At 46.6% G+C, this 18,511-nt stretch overlaps 1 protein-coding gene across 1 annotated transcript in view; it reads right to left on the bottom strand.

The window, feature by feature from the left end:
- Window positions 1–421: 421 nt before the first annotated feature.
- The window catches only part of VWA5B2 (von Willebrand factor A domain containing 5B2), a 397,568-nt gene continuing 379,478 nt past the window's right edge, over window positions 422–18,511 (bottom strand). The window contains exons 20-22 of the mRNA XM_078665491.1: window positions 10,995–11,064; window positions 5,240–5,366; window positions 422–3,304 (exon numbers count right to left, since the gene is read on the bottom strand). Of these exons, the coding sequence (XP_078521617.1) occupies window positions 2,537–3,304; window positions 5,240–5,366; window positions 10,995–11,064 (965 nt within the window). The 3' untranslated portion in view covers window positions 422–2,536. The remainder of the gene's footprint in view (window positions 3,305–5,239; window positions 5,367–10,994; window positions 11,065–18,511) is intronic.

Here is an 18,511-nt window from a genome sequence, read left to right as displayed (position 1 = left end):
TTGGGTTCAACATTCAACAGGGAAATGGGCCTATAAGATGAAGACAATTTGTTGATCCAATTGCAGATCATCTGCTTACACCTGATTTGACTCTCAGTGGACAGCACTCATGTGAACCATTGAAAATACATTTTATGTCACTCCAAACATGAGTACTGGAGAGCATCCTCCACTGAGTAAAAGAAATCATGTTTTACCCCACTACCCACATCATTATAGGAGTAATAATACTCACCAATACTGCCACTCCCCCTCTAATCCCTATTATTCCCTAAAAAGGTATTTATTGTCTCCCACAGTAAGCAATTTCAGTGGCCACAGTGTCAAAGGTGATGTAGCAGGCTTTGAAGAACACATTAGACTGTAGAATAGTGTGGAAGTCATACAAGATGTTCAATATTAAAATAAATCACAAAAGAACTCATATTACTGGCAAGGCATACTATTTACTTTTCACAGAGCCAAACAAATCATCGGAATAAATCATTGAAACTAAAGAAAATTCTATTAAGAGTGGGTTTATAGAAAAGGAATGGGTAGAGATTTTTCTCTGTTTGAAAAATACCCAAGTGAGGACGTTTTGGTCTAGCATGAAGAATATTGAGGTCATAGCATTCCCCCGGATCCAGCGGCAGTGTATCTTTGGTGGTGCGAGATGTCCATATACATCACCTGTAGCCTATTTGTACCATCAGGCATAACGTGTAGAGGGAGAAAAGTCTGGGAAACCTTACAAATTGTATTTGGGAAGCTATGCAAGCCTCAATGATCAGGAAGGGACGATCATTGGGTGCGGCAGCTCCGAATGGGATTCCTACAAGGTTTTTGCGGCAACCTGATGAATCCCTTATTCAATTCACTTGTAACTAAATATAGAATCAACGGGTGGCGACCAGGCTTGATTCTTCATCTGCTAAGGACAACCCGAGTCTTCCAGAGAACTACAGGCTGCTTGCCTTGGTGGATCCTGATGTCAAAGTTGTGTCAGAAGATTAACAAAAATGGACCAATGAAAACCAGCTTCTTTGGTTCTTGGGACAGTTGTGAGACACCTGGTAATGTTTCGGGTCTGAACCTGACGCATACGAGTCGCGGATTTTGAGGACTGTTGGAGGCAATTGGATCTACGGGAAATCTCCCCGCAGTTTCTAAGAGCTTTGCAAACTTTATGCTCCTTGCCATGAGTGTGTATAGAATTGGGAAAGAGGGAGCAGTGTCTAAAATAACTTACAGCAATTCCTGGTTGAATGATTAGATGTGTCCGATTTAAGGCAGCTAGTGACCCGTTCATCTAGCAAGACACTGCATTGTTAACTTGATGGGAAGAAGATTAATAGGGAAAACAGTAGTAAAATTTAAGTCACAAGCAATTTTTTACATTTAGTAACGTGGTTTGGAATCGTAAAGAGTTTTTTTGATAATGTAATTTGTGTTTAGCATTATTAATTGAGAATCGATTTGATGATTCTAATTTTCTCCATCGGTATAATTTACAGTTGATCGCATCTAATAATCTGTTTTTAAAATATTTTCTGTCTCTAGCTGTGAAATTGTAACGGTGGCACCATGCTTTATACAACAAAGATTGACTTGACTTGAGTTTGAGATACGTTGAAGACAACCCAAATCAGTTTCCTGTACGGCCGTCTCTCGGATAGCGAATGTGTCCAAAGTATGAGTCCATGGAGACCTTTGCATATCCTGGATGTACAGGTACTTGTCAGTTTTTTGAGTTGGAGCAGAACATCCAGTAGCTCATTTTATCAGTACCAAACAATGGCCACCAAGAATGAACCCCTGGGCCACCTGCATGTACCTGAAAGGGCAGGGAACCCAGCAGGGTTCTAGTTGGACAACTTGGGAACATTCTGGGAGAAAGGCGGCATTCCAAGGAATGGATCCTGAAACATCTGCCACGGTGCCGAAGAGCGCATAGTGGTTGGATACGGCAGAGATTCAGAAAAAAATTGTCAGCATCCACTGCCAACTGCTGAGCATCAGTGGTTAGTCGTTTTACACATTGATGATTGTAAAACTTGAGTTATGTTTCACTGGCGCTGCTCTCTTGGAATGTTTATTTGAGCTTCTGCGCTGCCAGATAAACTGTGTTTAATTTAGTAATTAACTCCACCAACACACGTCCCCTGGGGCCTAGGATCCAACTACAACTGGTTTTTAAGGAAAATGGCAGCCATTGGATAGGCGGTTTACCAATCAGAGGCTACGGCAGGAAAATGATGGAATGTCCTGCCCGCTAATTGGTAAATCGTTGTCCAACGGTGTAAAGCTAAACCTACCAGTGACCGGTGAATTTTTTATAGTGTTTAATTTTTGTTTAGCTTAAGGTGTCGTATTAATCACACCCACAGTATTTCAAAGGTCTTCGTTTCCTGAGCGCCTGCCCTTGAATGTCAGTGTATGTCCATACTTTGAGGCAGAGGAGGCCCTCTCTCAAGACAGAGAGCCTAACACAATTCTAAGGCATCGTCTTTATTTAGACAGTCTGGAGTGGGGCAGCCCTCTGGCTGTGCCCTCCTCACATATTGCTGGGGTTGTAGCATAGAATGTTCAGCTTGATGTTCTCGTCCCAGTGACGCAACAGAAGAAAGAGGTGGCGCGCGGCCCCTTTAAGGCAGGGGAGGTCTACGCCCTCCGGCAATTGCTGGTCTCGCAGCCACGTGTCCGCCTTGGCAGCGACCAGCTCCCACTCGGTGAAGAACTCAGCGCACTGGTGTTCTAGCCAGGCCAGTGCCACTGCGGTGGCCCAGCTGCTGCTTTCCAGATCTGACTCGTCACTCAGGCCCTCTGGATCCATGAAGCTCACACTAGCCTCCGAGGTAGCTGGAGAGTTCTCGCAAGCGTCAGTCTCAGAACCACGCCCGCTGTCGGCTTGTTGCCACATGGAGCTCAGGACCTCTGGACAGGAATTGAAGGACTGGTAGAAAGTGCCGGGTGTGACGTCCCTGCTCAGAACCGGATGCTGCTCAGACGACCACTCATGGCTAAGTCTGGGCCGGTGGCGGTCTGCGCGTCCCAGGTCCTCTCCTGACCTGGAGGCGGGCTCTCTATGGTCTGTTAGTGGGCTGATGGCATGGCGACTACTGCTCGCGCTGCTGCTCGAAGTGATCCCATCCTGGCTGGGTCTGGCTGTCAGCGCCCTAGGAGACGCGCTGGAGACAGGGCTTAGGCTGGCTCGGTGGGATGCGTACGGCGATGCTCGGCATAGTCGATCCAGTGGAATCTGAACCACTTGCGAGAAGGCTTCATTCAAATGAAACGCTCCATGGGCCATCTGGAGCCGGACCTAGGGGAGAAGGAAAAAAATAAGTGTCGAGAATGGAGAAGTGAGAAGCCATTGTAGGAGTATTTGTTAAACATAAAGTAAACCATGATGGACAACAGATTTATTAAAAAGTCATCTAAAAAATAATTGAAGATGATTTAATCATTAAACATGCCAGCAAGGCAATGCCCTGATAATTGGAGTAAGAAATGTGTTTGCACAAGAAGTGCATACAGAACTTTTCCAAACTAGGGTTTGCATGAAAATTGTTTGAAAATATTCTGTTTAACTCTTGTGGCTTCATAAGCAATTAGATTACTCTTTTAAATCCACCCCCCAACTTATTTTTTGCACTGCTGAACCTGAATTGTGTCCTAAGATATAAATACTAAGAACCCTAATCACAACAAAGTTTAAAGTACAGGAACTAGTATCTCATGGTTTCATGTCCAACCACATGGTCAACATTTGCAGCCCCACCTGCACTCCGTTGTACCATTATACTATGTTATCTAACACTGGGAGATGAACTCTGCTCCATTCGCGGAGTTTGTGGAGTTTTCCACGCTCCGTGGAGCATGTGGAGTTCCCAAAAACTCTACTCCGCTGAGTTTTTTCCTCGCTTGCGCTCGTCAACATCAAGTTGGCGAGTGAAAAAAATCCACCTCCCGGTAAGATTTTTCCTCGCTCGCCAAAATCTAGTTGGCGAGCACGAGCAAGGAAAATCAACCTCCTGCCAGGATTCCTCAACGCGGGCAGTCGGATTTCTCAATGCGAGTGGTTGCGGCAGGTCACGATCACTCGCGCTGAGAAACCTTTTGTTCGCATTGAGAAAGCTGCCACTCGAGTAGAAAATCTACTCGAGCAGCAGAAAGGAAGCTGAGCCTCTTACGCTGTGCCTGCTGCCATTCGCGATGATTTTGCAGCGTTGGACAGACACCTGGCACTCAAAATCACCATGAACAGCATGACCCTAACGCACTCCGCCGCTCGCGGAATTCCACGTAGCACAGCAGAGTTTTTTTATTACATTACGGAGTTCCTACGTAGAACTCCACAAACTCCACCCAGTCCTATTATGGTCACATTAAACTTTGAGAATGATTTCCAAAGATTTTGCTATGTGTATGTATAACTTACTCTTATGGCTTGACTTACTATTATGTATGACTTACTCTTAATTTTCAGGAGTAAGCTAGTAGTACCCTTGGCTTCCTACTGGTTTACTCCAGGATTTCAGGAGAAGGCTAGTAGTATTCCTCATTTACTTTGGGAATTTAGCAATAGGCCACGAGCCCTAGAAAAGTATTTTGCAGCGACATTATTGTGAATCTGGTCCTATACAGCTTTTTTTCCATCACATATATCACCCTTACAATTGCATTCTTTTTTCATTATGAAACATCAGACAATGCACCTGTGTTTCACCAACTCTTAACAATAAACCAAACTTGCAACACTAACCCAGTGATGAAATACATAAAAAATGCTAAATGGCCATGTAAATGAAAAGAATGCAACTGTGTGAAAATGTTATCATGATTGACAAGAGACTCAACTGTGCTTAAAAAGGCAAAAAAAACTGTTCTAGGCTTAGGGGCAGAAAAATACAATTTAAATAACTTGAGAAAAACTACAAGTCAAGTGAAAACTTGTCAAACAAGTTATCTCAGGGCTTTGAATACATATCACATTTTCTCCAGCCTGCTTGCCCTCTTTTAGCTGCATCCCTTGGGACTTCACACCAGCATGTGTTTCACTGAAATCCTAAATGCCTTTAGGCCTTGCTAGTGCCAGCTTTAGCTCTTTGCAAAGTCTTCTGGTCAATGAGCTGAAAGCTGCTGGGTCTATACTCTACTGCTGTAGTCACATTCCTGCAACCCTCCTGTTCCCATTAGCCGGAAGCCTGTATCCTCTGTTTAAGACCACCCTAGCCACAATCCGATGCCCCCTTACCAGCGGCAGGTAGTCCTGGCTCTCGACTCCAGAGGTGACGTCACTCTCGGCCGACAGGCACGGTGGCTTCAGGGGGGTCAGCTTACCCGAGGGGCTTCCTCCTCTTCGCTTCCCGAGGCTGAACCTGCTGGAAGGGACAGGGCAGTGGTGAGTACCAAGAGGCAGGAGGGACCAACACATCGCAGGCAGGCCCGGACTGTCCATAGCGGGCACCGGGCAATCCCCCGGTGCGCCGCATGGGTGGGGGCCGGTTTTGGGCCCCTGGGGGCCGATCTTGGCACAGGGTCGATTTAGCTGCAAAATCGTCCCTGTACTATAATCGGCCGAAAACAGGCCCCGGTAAAGAGCTCGGCGGCATCTCCAACACCCCCCGAGTGGGGCCGGCTGAGCACTTTGCCAGGGCCGGTTGTGGTTTCCAGTCCGGCCCTGATCGCAGGAGGTCCTACACATGGATGTCGATTCACCAAAATGCCAAGGGTAGCAGAGGTGACATCACACTTGCTTTGATTCGTGGCGACATGAGAGCGTTGACCCTTTGTTTTACCCACCACATCGTAACATGCTCTACTGGCTATTGAAGGACTAGGCCAGTGGTTCCCAAACTGGGGTCCACGGACCCCTGGGGGTCCTAGAAGCCTCCTCAGGGGGTCCGCGACTACTTTGAAAATAAAATAATATTAACAGATTAATTAAGTGTACATAAATACAGAAGCTAAATGTACAATTGAACATTTTAAAACATATTTTAAATGCGAAGGAATTTAAAACTGGAGGATTAAAATTAAATTATTATCCTCAGATTGATTCGAGGGAGCACTGCAGGTGCATTAAACTGAATATAGTATGGATGATGAGTGGCCTGTGTTGAATTTAGAAAAGCTCCAACCTTTCTATTAAAATAACATTTTGATTTCATTTTTATTTATATGTGTTTGCTAATTAAATAAAATATGTCATTTGTGTATTTGTTTGGTCAATGTTTTTCTCTGTATTTTTGTGTATTGTTTTATGGTTCAAATTATCGACATTGTTAGGCCGGGGTCCCTGGCTTCCAGTAATTCCTCGCGGGGGGTCCCCGGATTCTAATAATGAATCAGTTGGGGTCCCCTGGTTCCAGTACTGATTAAGTGGGGGTCCCAAGAAGTCAACAGTTTGGGAACCATTGGGCTAGGCTAAGAGAAAGGAGTGGAAAGTACTTGGAGAAAGAAGGAGTCTTAGAACCGTGCGTACTGTCTCTTTAAGATGCTGCCTTCTTTACCACTTGCACATGAGTAGTTGAGGCAATGCCAGATGAAGCAAACGGCAAGTCAGAAGTAGCAACTGCTGCCTCATGGCTACTGTTAATTAGGGGTGGACGATAAACTCCGCTCCGCCGGTAGAGTTTTTGGAGTTTTGCCCACTCCTCGCTCCTCTTCGAGTACGAAAAAGTCCACCAACCGCCACATAGTGGAGTTTCTTGTGCGTGGCTTGTCAACTTTCAGTTGGTGAGCGCTAGCATGAAAATCGAGCGCTGGAATGTCTCCTCGTGAGATTCCTCAACAATGGTGGTCACCGAAGATCGCTACCGTGCGCATTGAGAAAGCTGCAGAGTGACAGAAAGAATCAGCACCCTCTGGCATGCCGCATAGTGCAGTTCGGATGTATGACGTTACAACGCATACATTTACATCGCGGTACATTACATCGCGGTTTTTACAACTCAGGTTGCTACAACAACTTGGGTTGGAGGGTGCTGGACTTAGGAGTAGTATAATTTACTATTCCAACTCCAGTCTCCATACAGTAGGGAAGGTGTTGGATAGTAAATTATACTACTCCTTGTCCTAGAGCGCCATCCAGCGCAAGTCGTTGTAACGACTTGCGTTGTGAAAACCACGATGTAATAGCATCGCGATGTAGCCCCCGCGTTGTAAACGATGTTTCCCAATCCGCTGCTCGCAGAACGAAGCGGAATCTCACTGAGCGTTTCTGTGACTCAGCGGAATTGCGTGTTCCAGCCACCCCTACTCTTATACCTAAACACACTCTAAGGTGCAGTTATATACCCTTAAAGTTATAGCTATACAAACGGCAAGGACCCTCCCCTCACTGCATGCACTATAACGTGCACCTAGACACACTGTGAGGTTTATCTGTGCGCACACATACACGGTGCACGTAAACATACTAGAAGGCGCAGAGATACACATGCGGTACAGATGTACACTATAAGGGGCCTCTGTTCCCGCACACCCTAAAAGGTGCCCCTAAACATACTAGAAAGTGCATCTATACACAGGCGGTACAGATGCACACTATAAGGGGCCTCTGCGCGCACATACCCTAAACGGTGCCCCTAAACATACTAGAAAGTGCATCTACACACAGGCGGTACAGATGCACACTATAAGGGGCCTCTGCGCACTTGTGCACACTAACACAGAACCTAACAGGTGCCCCTAAACATATTATAAGGCGCAGCTCTACACATACAGTTCAGCTGGACAGGGTGAACAGCCTTTACAACGAACCTTTTACAACGCACTACCATTACGACGCAACCATTACAACGCAAACCATTACAACGCATTGCGCTGGGGGGCGCTCTAGGATAGGGAATAGATTTAATTTACTATCCAACACCTTCCCTAGTGTCCACGGGGACTGGAGTTGGAATAGTAAATTAAACTATTCACTATCCAGCACCCCAAAGCGCTATGCGTTGTAATGGTATGCGTCGTAAAAACTGCGTTGTAACGGCATGCGTGGTAAAAGCATGCGTTGTAACGTCATACTATCCGCTGGACAGTATAACGTTCTTCTGCATGTGCCCCCCCCACACACATACACACACGCGCTGCAGTTATACACATTATCAACAATAGCTGTGCACTCTATAAGATGCACGTATGCACCCAGGCCAGGTCAGCACGTGGGCCTGCTTTCCATAGTTCACTCTAGAAACAGACGTCTCTCTTTCTCTCTGGCTTCAACGCAGCCTTGTCCCTCGCTATGAAAGGACGCCATATGTCCCACGGGGTCAGGGGTCACCCACAATCCTTTTAGCACCTTAAATTGGATTTCTTCAGAGCCGCCAGGGCTGGAGAAGGGATCCGGGCATCTGACAAGGGGTTTAAGGCTTAGGGGACAGGTGGCCCCTGACTCCCTGCCAGAGACAGAGAGAGAGGTGAATTAAAGAGCAGAGAGCCATTAACCCATTCACACCCGTGCAAGCACAGCTCGGCCGTCATCTCTTGCAAGGCGTGACGACAATAAGAGGGGGGCGTGTTTACCACTGAATCTAAAGATAAAGCAATTATCTGAAAGTGACACGTATCTCTGCAATGGTCGAGAAATTACAATCTGCTGTAAAATTAATGCAAAATAAACCTACTTTATTGCAATAATTCTTATGCAGTTTTCTTATTTAAGGTCATTTTATCAACAGGTCTATTTTTTTATCAATAAAGCTGAGGTTTTCAAGTGCTCAGCGAATCGTCCACTTGCACTGAAATTCACTATGGGGCATATTATCAAGGACCGGTGTTAAAATTATCGCCATTTTATCGATAAAACGGCGATAATGGACTTGATAATACACCCTTGTTAATTCCCATAGAAGCTTCTGATGTTAACATGGGCTTCTCTGCGAATTAACAAGGGCATATTATCAAGCCCATTATCGCCGTTTTAGCGGCAGTTCCCTGCTGATAAAACATATTAATTTTAACACAGGTCCTTGATAATATGCCCCTCTGGCCCTATCATGAACAATGTGCGTCTGCGTAAAAACTGCTTTGCGCACCCCCGTTTGCGCACGTGTCAGGGGCGCACACTCTGCTGTGTCCCAAAACTGGTGTCTGAGAAATCCAACTTCACCCCTAGCATAGGCCTTCCTCTCACTTGCCCTATGCTCTCTGCTGCCTCTGTCTTGCTGGCTCCAGCCTGAACCATTTGCTTCTAGACTGGGCTAGTTTCCCTGCTAAAACTATGTTTGCAAACGCCATGGCATTATTTTTTCAGTTTTTGTGAAGGCGTAACTCGACCTAAAGGTATTGGAGCGCTTTACATGAGCACAAGCTACATTGCCCATGGACACATTCCTTTTTGGAGACACAGGGAGATTAAGTGATCTGCCCAGAATCACAGGATGTTGAGATGACGCCAAGACTCGAACCTGGGGGCATATTATCAAGGACGGGTGATACTTTATCGCCGCTTTTATCGCAGGAAACTGCCGATAAAATGGCGATAATGGGCTTGATAATATGCTCTATAGAATTCCTATCGAAGCCCATGTTAGATGTCTTCACATCTAACATGGGCTTCGATAGGAATTCTATAGAGCATATTATCAAGCCCATTATCGCCGTTTTATTGGCAGTTTGCTGCCGATAAAAGCGGCGATAAAGTATCACCTGTCCTTGATAATATGCCCCCAGGTTCTCTAGTTCCAAAGTTGACAGCTCTGGTTGTTACACCACATCCTCTTCCCTGCATTAGCACTCTTTGATAACATAACGAAAAATCTTTGATTAAGTACGAGGCATGGCCAAGTGGGCACATGCCCAGGGCCCCAGCATTTCAGGGGCCCCATGATTGCGACAGCTCTGTTCTGCAGAGAGTCTTGCCCTGATGACCGTGAATAATTCTCAAACAGATCGTTTTAATAACCCCTTTTCTTCAACTATTTTTAATGTGGGTGATGTGTGAACGTTTTTTACAGATATTTTGCAGATAAATGTTGTTTATGTTTCATGCAAAATCCATGAAAAAGTTACTTTTAGATCAAGAGAGGACCTCATAATGTGGGAAATGGGGGGGGGGTTCACAGATTATTTGCAGTAATATACAGAGCTGCTGCTGTGTTACAATATTGAATACACACATCACTATCCCTGAATATTAGATGTATACACATTTAGAATTTGGACCAGGGTGCCTGTGCACTGTCAGTGACCTGGCCAAAGAGTGCAAGAAAGAGCTGAAATTGGATCATAAATTAAAAACTGTTCAGAAGAAGAGACCCCAAAATAGCTTAATAATAATAATAATTCCTATTTGTGAAGCACAAACATATCACCCCTTAAGGGTTTCAAGGCGCTGGGGGCCATTGGGAAGATTAAGTGAGCTATTGCCCAGAGTCAAGTGGTGCTGAGCTGAGCTGCCGTGGGGGATCGAACCGTAACCCGCGCGCTCCAGAGTCAGCCACCCTGGTCGCTGACTACACCTCTTCCACTAGTAATAGTTTGGTCCAGGACCCCCAACATCTTTAAGATGCCCTTGACAAGAAGGCGATGTGACACGGCCACCCAATTCTGGGTTAAGTTCAGGAGGTGCAATTCAACAACTCCTCTTTAGAAATGTATTAACACCTTCGGTGCTCATGTAGGCGTGTGCTCATGACGGCCGGGAGCCGTCAGAACGTTGCCGCTCTGCCCATGCGCTATTAATTCTCCGCCTGTGTGGGAGAATTAATAAGTGGGCGGAGTTCTGACGGCTCCCGGCCGTCATGAGCACACGCCCACCGTGATTTATGATGACCGGGAGCCGTCATGAGCACCGGGGTACCACACCCAACCCCGCCCCCCCCTCGCACCACGCCGAAATTTGCACCACGGCGAAGGGGTTAAGAGCACCCTTCTCCGGAAATTACTTTGATGCCCTCCCTTTGCATTAATGACCACAATGATGTGGTGAGAAGAAGAGAAGGAAGGGCAGAGAATTCTCCAGCAGCAACTACAAACCAGCACCAACGTGTCAATGTCAACCTCACCTGGAGCCGAAGAAGTTCTCAATGGATTTCTGGGAGCCGATGGAATGATTGGACGGGCTGTGGGTGTGGCCTGTAACGAGAAGAAGAAAAGCCCCTGAGTGTGTTATCATTGTTACAGAGTGGGTATGTCCCACAGTCTTGAGTTTACAAGTAGTTAGGAGTGTGTGAACTGTTAGTTTGTAAAATCCTGCTTTGGGCATGGTGCCTCAAAGTTTGAGATCAACAAGTTCTACACAAATATTTGCATCGGTGCAATCAATCAATGGATCTATCAAACCTATTGATTAGATAAGAGTTAAATGTTTACCTTCCTGAAGCACATGGGACACAAAGTGATGGAAAAAGTCTGCATGAATTCTGAACAGTTAAAAATAAAGAAAATAGTCAACAGATGGAAGTACATGAAAACCAGATGCAGGATAAGTAGCCAGAAGTGCGAAACCTTTTTTGCTTATCGGAGACGGTAGCAAATTACCGAATTGCAGTTTGGGTGTGTGACCAAATACCAATTAGGTATTTGGAAGGTGTGTATTTAGGGCGACCCTTCCAAATACCAAATTCCGGTCGCAAAACATTAATATTTTATCACCTCCCCAAATTCACAAATGGGAAGGGGTCCCCAATGGAAACCACCCCCTTTGTAAACGCTGAAGAAAAAAAAAATCAGAGTAGGCAGTGGTCCAACAGACTACTGCCTACTCCTAAAACATGAAAATTACACGCCATTTTTTTTTTGTTTAAACGCATCCCGTTTTCCTTTAAGGCAACAGTGTTTCAGTTAAAGAAAAAAATGCTTTATTCAAAAGCAACCAGTGGTCAACTGACCACAGCAGGCCACCATCCCTGTCATGGCTGCAATTCCTAGTGGGTCGTACCTCATTACTATTCATGAAGTAGATTTAATTGCGACCTACTACAAATCTATAATTTGCAAACCGACCAATTAGCACATAGGTCGCTTGGCAAATGATCACACTGGTAGCAAAAATACTGGTCGCGAATTGTGAACAGTTGTAGGTACATCTGGCCCAAAAACCAACAAAGTACCAACTATAGGTGGCAGCATAATAACAGGCTTGAATGATTAAACCTCTCCACATGTCTTCTCCTATGGACATGGACTTCTGGCACATTGGAATGCAGATGCGCTGTACCGATTTGTTCACTGCAGCTTTATCACACCACCTACACCCTTAAATTACGGATCCCTATGAGAAGCTCAGATCAGAAAGTGTCGGCACCCACAACACAGCGCCCATGTCACTTCCCCAGATATCTGCACTCCTCTGGGGCCAACAACATGGTCATCTCTAGGATAGACAGGACCAATTGGGGAGGTAGAAGTTTTGTCTGGGGTACCGCCAAACTCTGGAACAAATTACCTCCACCTATTAGAGCCATGCCCAACCTATTGGCTTTCAGAAAGGCACTGAAGACGTGGCTTTTTGTCTGAATCAGCTTTTCCTGGTCTAGTCTGCACCCTGTTGTAATTTGAGCTAGCACCCTGACGCCCCTGGGTATATGTGCGCTTAACAAATTTATTAACATAACATATTAACATAAATTCATATGATTCCATCCATTGCCTCTTCTCACAATGGTATATTTACATTGAATAGAGACAGTGCACTGAATAGGCAATTTTATCTAACTGTCTCACTGGTACCCAAATTCTGTCCGATGAGCACAGCTTTCACATTGCACTGCATCTGGCCTAATCTCAGTTCTTAATTTGAGCTGGTGGTTTCCGGTGCTCGGCACCGGCACCTAATTGTCTGCACCAGCTCTAGTGATAGTCCACACATGGTGGCGCTGTCTGCCTAATTTTGAGATGAGCACAACAAGTGTGTTTAATAAGTCAATATACATTAAAAAGAGAATAATACATGCCATTATTATAGCTTTGGGTGGACTAGAGTAGTCTGAATTGTCGCACTTGTAAGGGTTCGATGGTTAGTAGTTGTATTGGTACTGTCACTGGCAGTGCTGGCAGGGGTAATAGGTGTTGCAGGCCGCAGTGGCCTACTAACAAGGGCTCTGGGCGGGACTGCTCTGCTCACGGAGCAGGGCAGGGGACGAGTGGTTTGTCAACTCAAGTGTGCAATGACGGTTTGGTCGGTCCTCTCGACCACCCAAAGCAGTCATGCGCACTTCTCTGTTCTCCATGCAGGCTGCATTACAGCCTGCATGCAGAACACAACACCCCCGTGCCCCTCCCACTCGTGAGCCACGGCGGCCGTCCCTGATTGTAAACACCCACAAAAGATGAGATTATGACAGTATTATGCAACAGCCAATGTTACAAACGTAGGGGGCTCTCTGCGCTATCCACAAGCAGTAAAGAAAGAAAAACATGGGAAGCGAGCCCTTGTCCATGCTTTGGAGGAAAAGATAAATACTTTTAGGAACTTCGGAAATTGAATATAGTTGGTACTAGATCCCAGAAAGAGGGGGATACCATTCCATTGGCTAGGACCAAACACAGAAAAGGCATAATCACCCAATTTAAGCCTGTTGAATAGAGGTTGATGAAGATGCTCATAGAGGCAGTAATGATTCTTGTCATTGATGAACTGAGGAGAGAGACCAACAGGACAAGCTGGATGATACACAATGTTTTAAACATGACTGTGGTACTGATAGGAGGACAGTGGCTAGTACGGGCAACAGCGTGGCAGAGTCGAAATTCTAGATCTAAGCACCTTTACATCCCCCCCCTGCTCCGCCCTCATGGCGGAGGCCTCGCAGTCATGGTGGAGTTTCCGCACATGTGCCGGGGGCCCCGCAGTCGTGAGGGAGTTTCTGCACTCAGGGCGGAGGCCTCCCAGTCGTGGGGGACTCTCCGCACTTGTGGCGGAGGCCTCACCTTCGTGGGGGAGTCTCCGCACTCGGGCGGAATCTCTGCAATGAGAATTCTCATTGAGGAGCTTCTGCCCCGAATGCGGAGACTCCCCCACTACTGCGGGGCTTCCGTTACGAATGCGGAGGCCCTTTGCGAATCAGGTTCTTAGTGTGAAAAGTTATACGAGCCAAAAACAACATTATAAAGCCTTCTCTGCATAAAACACTGTTCTTCTCCATGCATTGTCAATTTCTGATTTGTGGTTGCCTGGGCCATGTGTTATGTTGAGAGCATCCTGTGTCGGCTGTAACCTTCTGCAACGACCCGTCAACCTGTGCAACATTCTGATAGGATAAAGGAATCAAATTAAAGTGTTGCAGTACTAACACTTCTCAGCAGGGGTGCTATGCCTTTAAAGCATCATTAGCCCTATGTAAAGAAATAATAGTACTGAAAGTCCCTGGTGTAGGGTCATCGCAATTGACAGACTGCTCCTTGTTTTATCGATCAGGCAAACCCGATATGGCTTCTCATGCAGGGCACCCATGTCGCAAAGGTCCTGACGACTGCTCTAAAGGTTTGCACCATGATCCTTATCAGCAGATTGCTAGAATCTGTTTGGAAAGTCATGTTTTTAGCAAGCGTTTGATTCTAGCGATAATCGTGCTTAGCGCGACTTTTTATATCGCTAAGCCTGCGTTGCTAATAGGCGATAGCTGTGTTAGCCACTGCTTTCAGTCGCTAACAGTTTGGGTAGGCCCACTTTGCATGTCATTAGCGATAAATATCGTTGAAATGCAAAGCGGGCCCCAAACTGGTCACTATTGCCTAAAAGCTGTCGCTAACTGCTCTTAGCGACAGCTTGCTGATAGAGCGATAAAAATATTGTCGCTTTAGCAGGAAAAAGTGCTGCTAAAGCGGCGATATTGCCCTTGCTAATATGCCCCTATGTGCTTCTGTGGGGCCCCATGCCCCACCTTACTGTTGATTTGTGCAGCATCAACACAGGCAGCAAAGAAAATTGCAGCATTTGATGCACATTGGGTTTAACTTGTATTTGGAAAAACTGAAGCATTCCATAGTACACTTCAGTCCAGAGCAGGTCACATACTTTTGGGCTCTCTGATGTTTTGTCTAAATCTTTTCCCAGGCCAGATTCATGTTTTGATGGCTGAGCAGTCCCCTCCACCTCTCCCCCTGTTAGTTTCCTTCTCTTCAGTGCCTGGAATGTAAGATCTGATCTGTTCAAGCCCACAAGGCAGAGGTTTCCCTTCAATTTGTACTTTCAGCACCATATAGAGACTCCGTTTTAAACAGTGGCGGCTGGCCTAGGATCGGGGGTGGCAGGGCGGAGTGTGAGGCGAGGAGGGGGCAAAGAAAATAAAATAAAACTCACCTTACCTCCTCGCCGTTCCTCCTGGTCCCTCACCATCGTCCCGCTGCTCTGCAGGAACCAGGAAGCACACCCGGACTTCCCTGACCAATCACAATGATGCAATGCAGTGTTGTGATTGGCAAGCACTCAGGCTCCACTGACCAATCACAACGCTGCAAACAGCATTGTGATTGGTTTGAGCATTGTGGTTCGGCGCTCAGCCAGAGAATGGGGGACTGGGCATGTTCTCCATGCAGTCTGTAATGCAGCCTACATGGAGAACACGCAAAGTGCGCATGACTGTTTGGCCAGCCCGAGACAGCGGGCCAAACAGTCATTGCGCACTTAGGAGGGTGCCACTACTCTCCTGCTCCAAGAGCAGAGCAGACCCACCCCGTCTGCCAAGCCACAGCAGGAACAAATAAAATAATAATAACAACCAGTTATTATCATTTTAGTTTTCCTTTATTTCCTCTGTCGAAAGCAGTGGGGCGATGCTCCTCCACCTTAGCGAAGGAGCCGCCACTAGTTTTAAAGGCTATTCATCATTCAAGGTGTTTCTTTACAGCAGGCTTATAGGGCTGCTCAGCATCAATACACTTTTATTTCAATGTGATTGAGGCACCTTGCACATGTGTAAATGTCCCACTGATCACTGGTGTTGGCTAAAATGTTGTTATCCAGAATTGCCCGTGAATGAAATTAAGTTTTCAAGTTATTTCCTGCCCCTTCTGCTGAATGATACACATTACAGTGGAGCTCAGTCTGGGGCTCCCTGACCTCATTCGCCACACTGGTGTGACTGGGCAGTAAATGAAAGGCATGATCATGGACACTTGGTTTCAGATGAGTTCCAACATAGATTTCACTATCTGCTTGGAGAAACATCTGTTACTCCAAGGGCGGCAGGCGGGCTTCAGGCCCCACCACAGCACTGAGCTGGTAATGCTATCGGTACTTGACGAGCTCAGAGCCACGTCCGACAATAGGAAACCATGAGCCATGGTGCTGTTAGACCTGGGTATGAGTGTTCTGCTTAATTCAGATGCTCTTTCCATCACCACCCCCATTTATGAATCGTTTTGGCCACTACAAGTGTGGAAGGGTATGCTCAGACATGAGTCCCTTGCTCACTGCACCATCAGGATTCAAGCAAGCCGGGCCGAAGACGGCTGCAATGCCAGACACCGGTCCCCGGAGGCTTGTTTCCTTTCCAGTAAAGAATTGGCTTAGTAGTTTGGTCTGCCCTGTTCCCATGATGCACTGGGCCAGGGACAGACTAATTTGCATGTAGCCAGGTTTTGAACTGGGATGGTGCAGTGAGCTAAAAAACGGTGATGGATCAAGCCCTGATCTTTTGACTGGGTAGGAGTGTTCTGCTTAATTCAGATGCTCTGTCCATCACCACCCCCATTTATGAATCGTTAGACCTGTTGGCAGCATTCGAAACGGTCAATCATGCGCATCTTCTAGCTCACGTTTTCGAGCTGGGCATCTGCGGGGTGGCCCACCTGTGGCTTGAATCCTTTCTTTCTGGGCGGTCGCATAGGGTCCAGCTTGGGGAGCAGGTGTCTGACAAGGACGCCCTCACGTGTGGCGTCCCCCAGGGCTCAGCACTGTCCCCACTCCTCTTCAACATTTACCTCCAGCCATTAATAGCTGCCTTGGCGCGCATGGACTGCCAAGTCGTTAACTATGCGGATGACACGCAGCTCCTCCTCCAGATCGACAACTCCCAGCAGGCCTCCTCATGGATTCAAAATGTTCTTAGATACACCATGAACTGGATGACGACCAACTCTCTGTAGGTCAACCCATACAAAACTGAGGTCCTAGTCATCCCCTGGAAGGCAAACCCCTGGAGTGACCATCTCTGGCCCCAAGAGATGGGCGCAACCCCTACGCCGGTCATGACCGTTAAAAGCTTGGGCATCAAGATAGATGATGACCTCTCTATGCTTTCAATGTCCAACCAAGTTGCGACCGTGACTGGCACATGCACTGGCATGCTGAGACAGATACGGAGACTTGCCCCCCTCCTCTCGACTGCAGCTCTACAGATGATAGTATCAGCCACCATCCTGTCTAGATTAGATTACGGGAACGCCCTATTGGCCTACCGGAAAAACTAACCAACAAATTACAGGTGACCATGAATGATGCAGCTAGGCTGATCTTCAGGCTCCCCAGAAGGGCACATGCGATCCCTCGCATGCGCAACCTTCACTGGCTCCCGATCAAGCAGAGAGCAAAATTCGAGGGCCTTTGTATTGCCCACAAAACAATCTACAGTCAGGCCTCGACTTACATTAAAGAGCGTCTCCAAAACTATGTGCCAGGCCGGATTCTCCGGTCTGCCGAGAGCTGCCTGCTGGCAGTTCCCCGGTTTAATAAGACATCCAAGGGAGGCAGAGCCCTCTATGTCCTGCTCCCGCAACTCTGGAATAAACTAACCGATGGCCTCCGCAAGGAATGCGCTCTCCTCCCTTTCAGGAAATGCTTCAAAATGCTCCTGTTTAGGGAGGTGTTGGACACTATTTAAATCACATGTCGCGCAGGTTCTTGGGGACTGCTGTGGTTATCAGACCCCTCTCTCAAAGCGCTAAGAGACATGATGGTGATTATGCGCTATAAAAGTAGCAGTTAACATTAACATTAACTTTCGAGAACGTTTTTGTTTGAATTGTTGACATCAGATGGTAAATAAAAAAAAGCATTGGGTCCATTTGTAGGTGCGCCGCCTGTGTGTTTAATGTATGCACGTACCTATAAAATAACATGACTGCCGCATCATTGCATATTTTTATTTTTAATAAGCATGCTGTCCAGCAGCTCTGATGTTGTACATCATGGCTAAAAGATATTGGCAAAGCCATTAGGTCTTCTAAGCAAGACCTATTGGGTTTGCCAATGCTTGTTTGTTCACTGGTGCTGGTTAAAGCAGTGGCAGCCGGTCAGCATATGGCCAGCCAACATACCACCTGGGAATGGCCAAAAGGTAAGCGCAGCCTGCACATTTCCTGCTGTGAAGAGGAGCTACCTGCGCCCGCCCTTAATTCCAGCAATTTATGCTCCCAGAGAGAACTGAGTTGTTATACACACGAACCCCGAGTTACCCTGGAGACATGGTTCATTGAAAGGAAAATGCACACCAGTGTTTATGTAGGAATTGTGTAGCCCTTGCGCCATGCAATGGGGCACAAAAGTGACGCCACTCTTAAGTTTGATTTATCAAGCCACAAAAACCACACATGGCTAGATATATCCAGAGTAAAGAAATGCAGCACAAATCACTGCGTT

This window comes from Lissotriton helveticus, chromosome 11, assembly GCF_964261635.1.
Source record: "Lissotriton helveticus chromosome 11, aLisHel1.1, whole genome shotgun sequence".
NCBI classification, from domain to species: domain Eukaryota; kingdom Metazoa; phylum Chordata; class Amphibia; order Caudata; family Salamandridae; genus Lissotriton; species Lissotriton helveticus.
The sequence above is the reverse complement of the archived record's forward strand: the minus strand, read 5'-3'. Positions and strand labels throughout refer to the sequence as shown.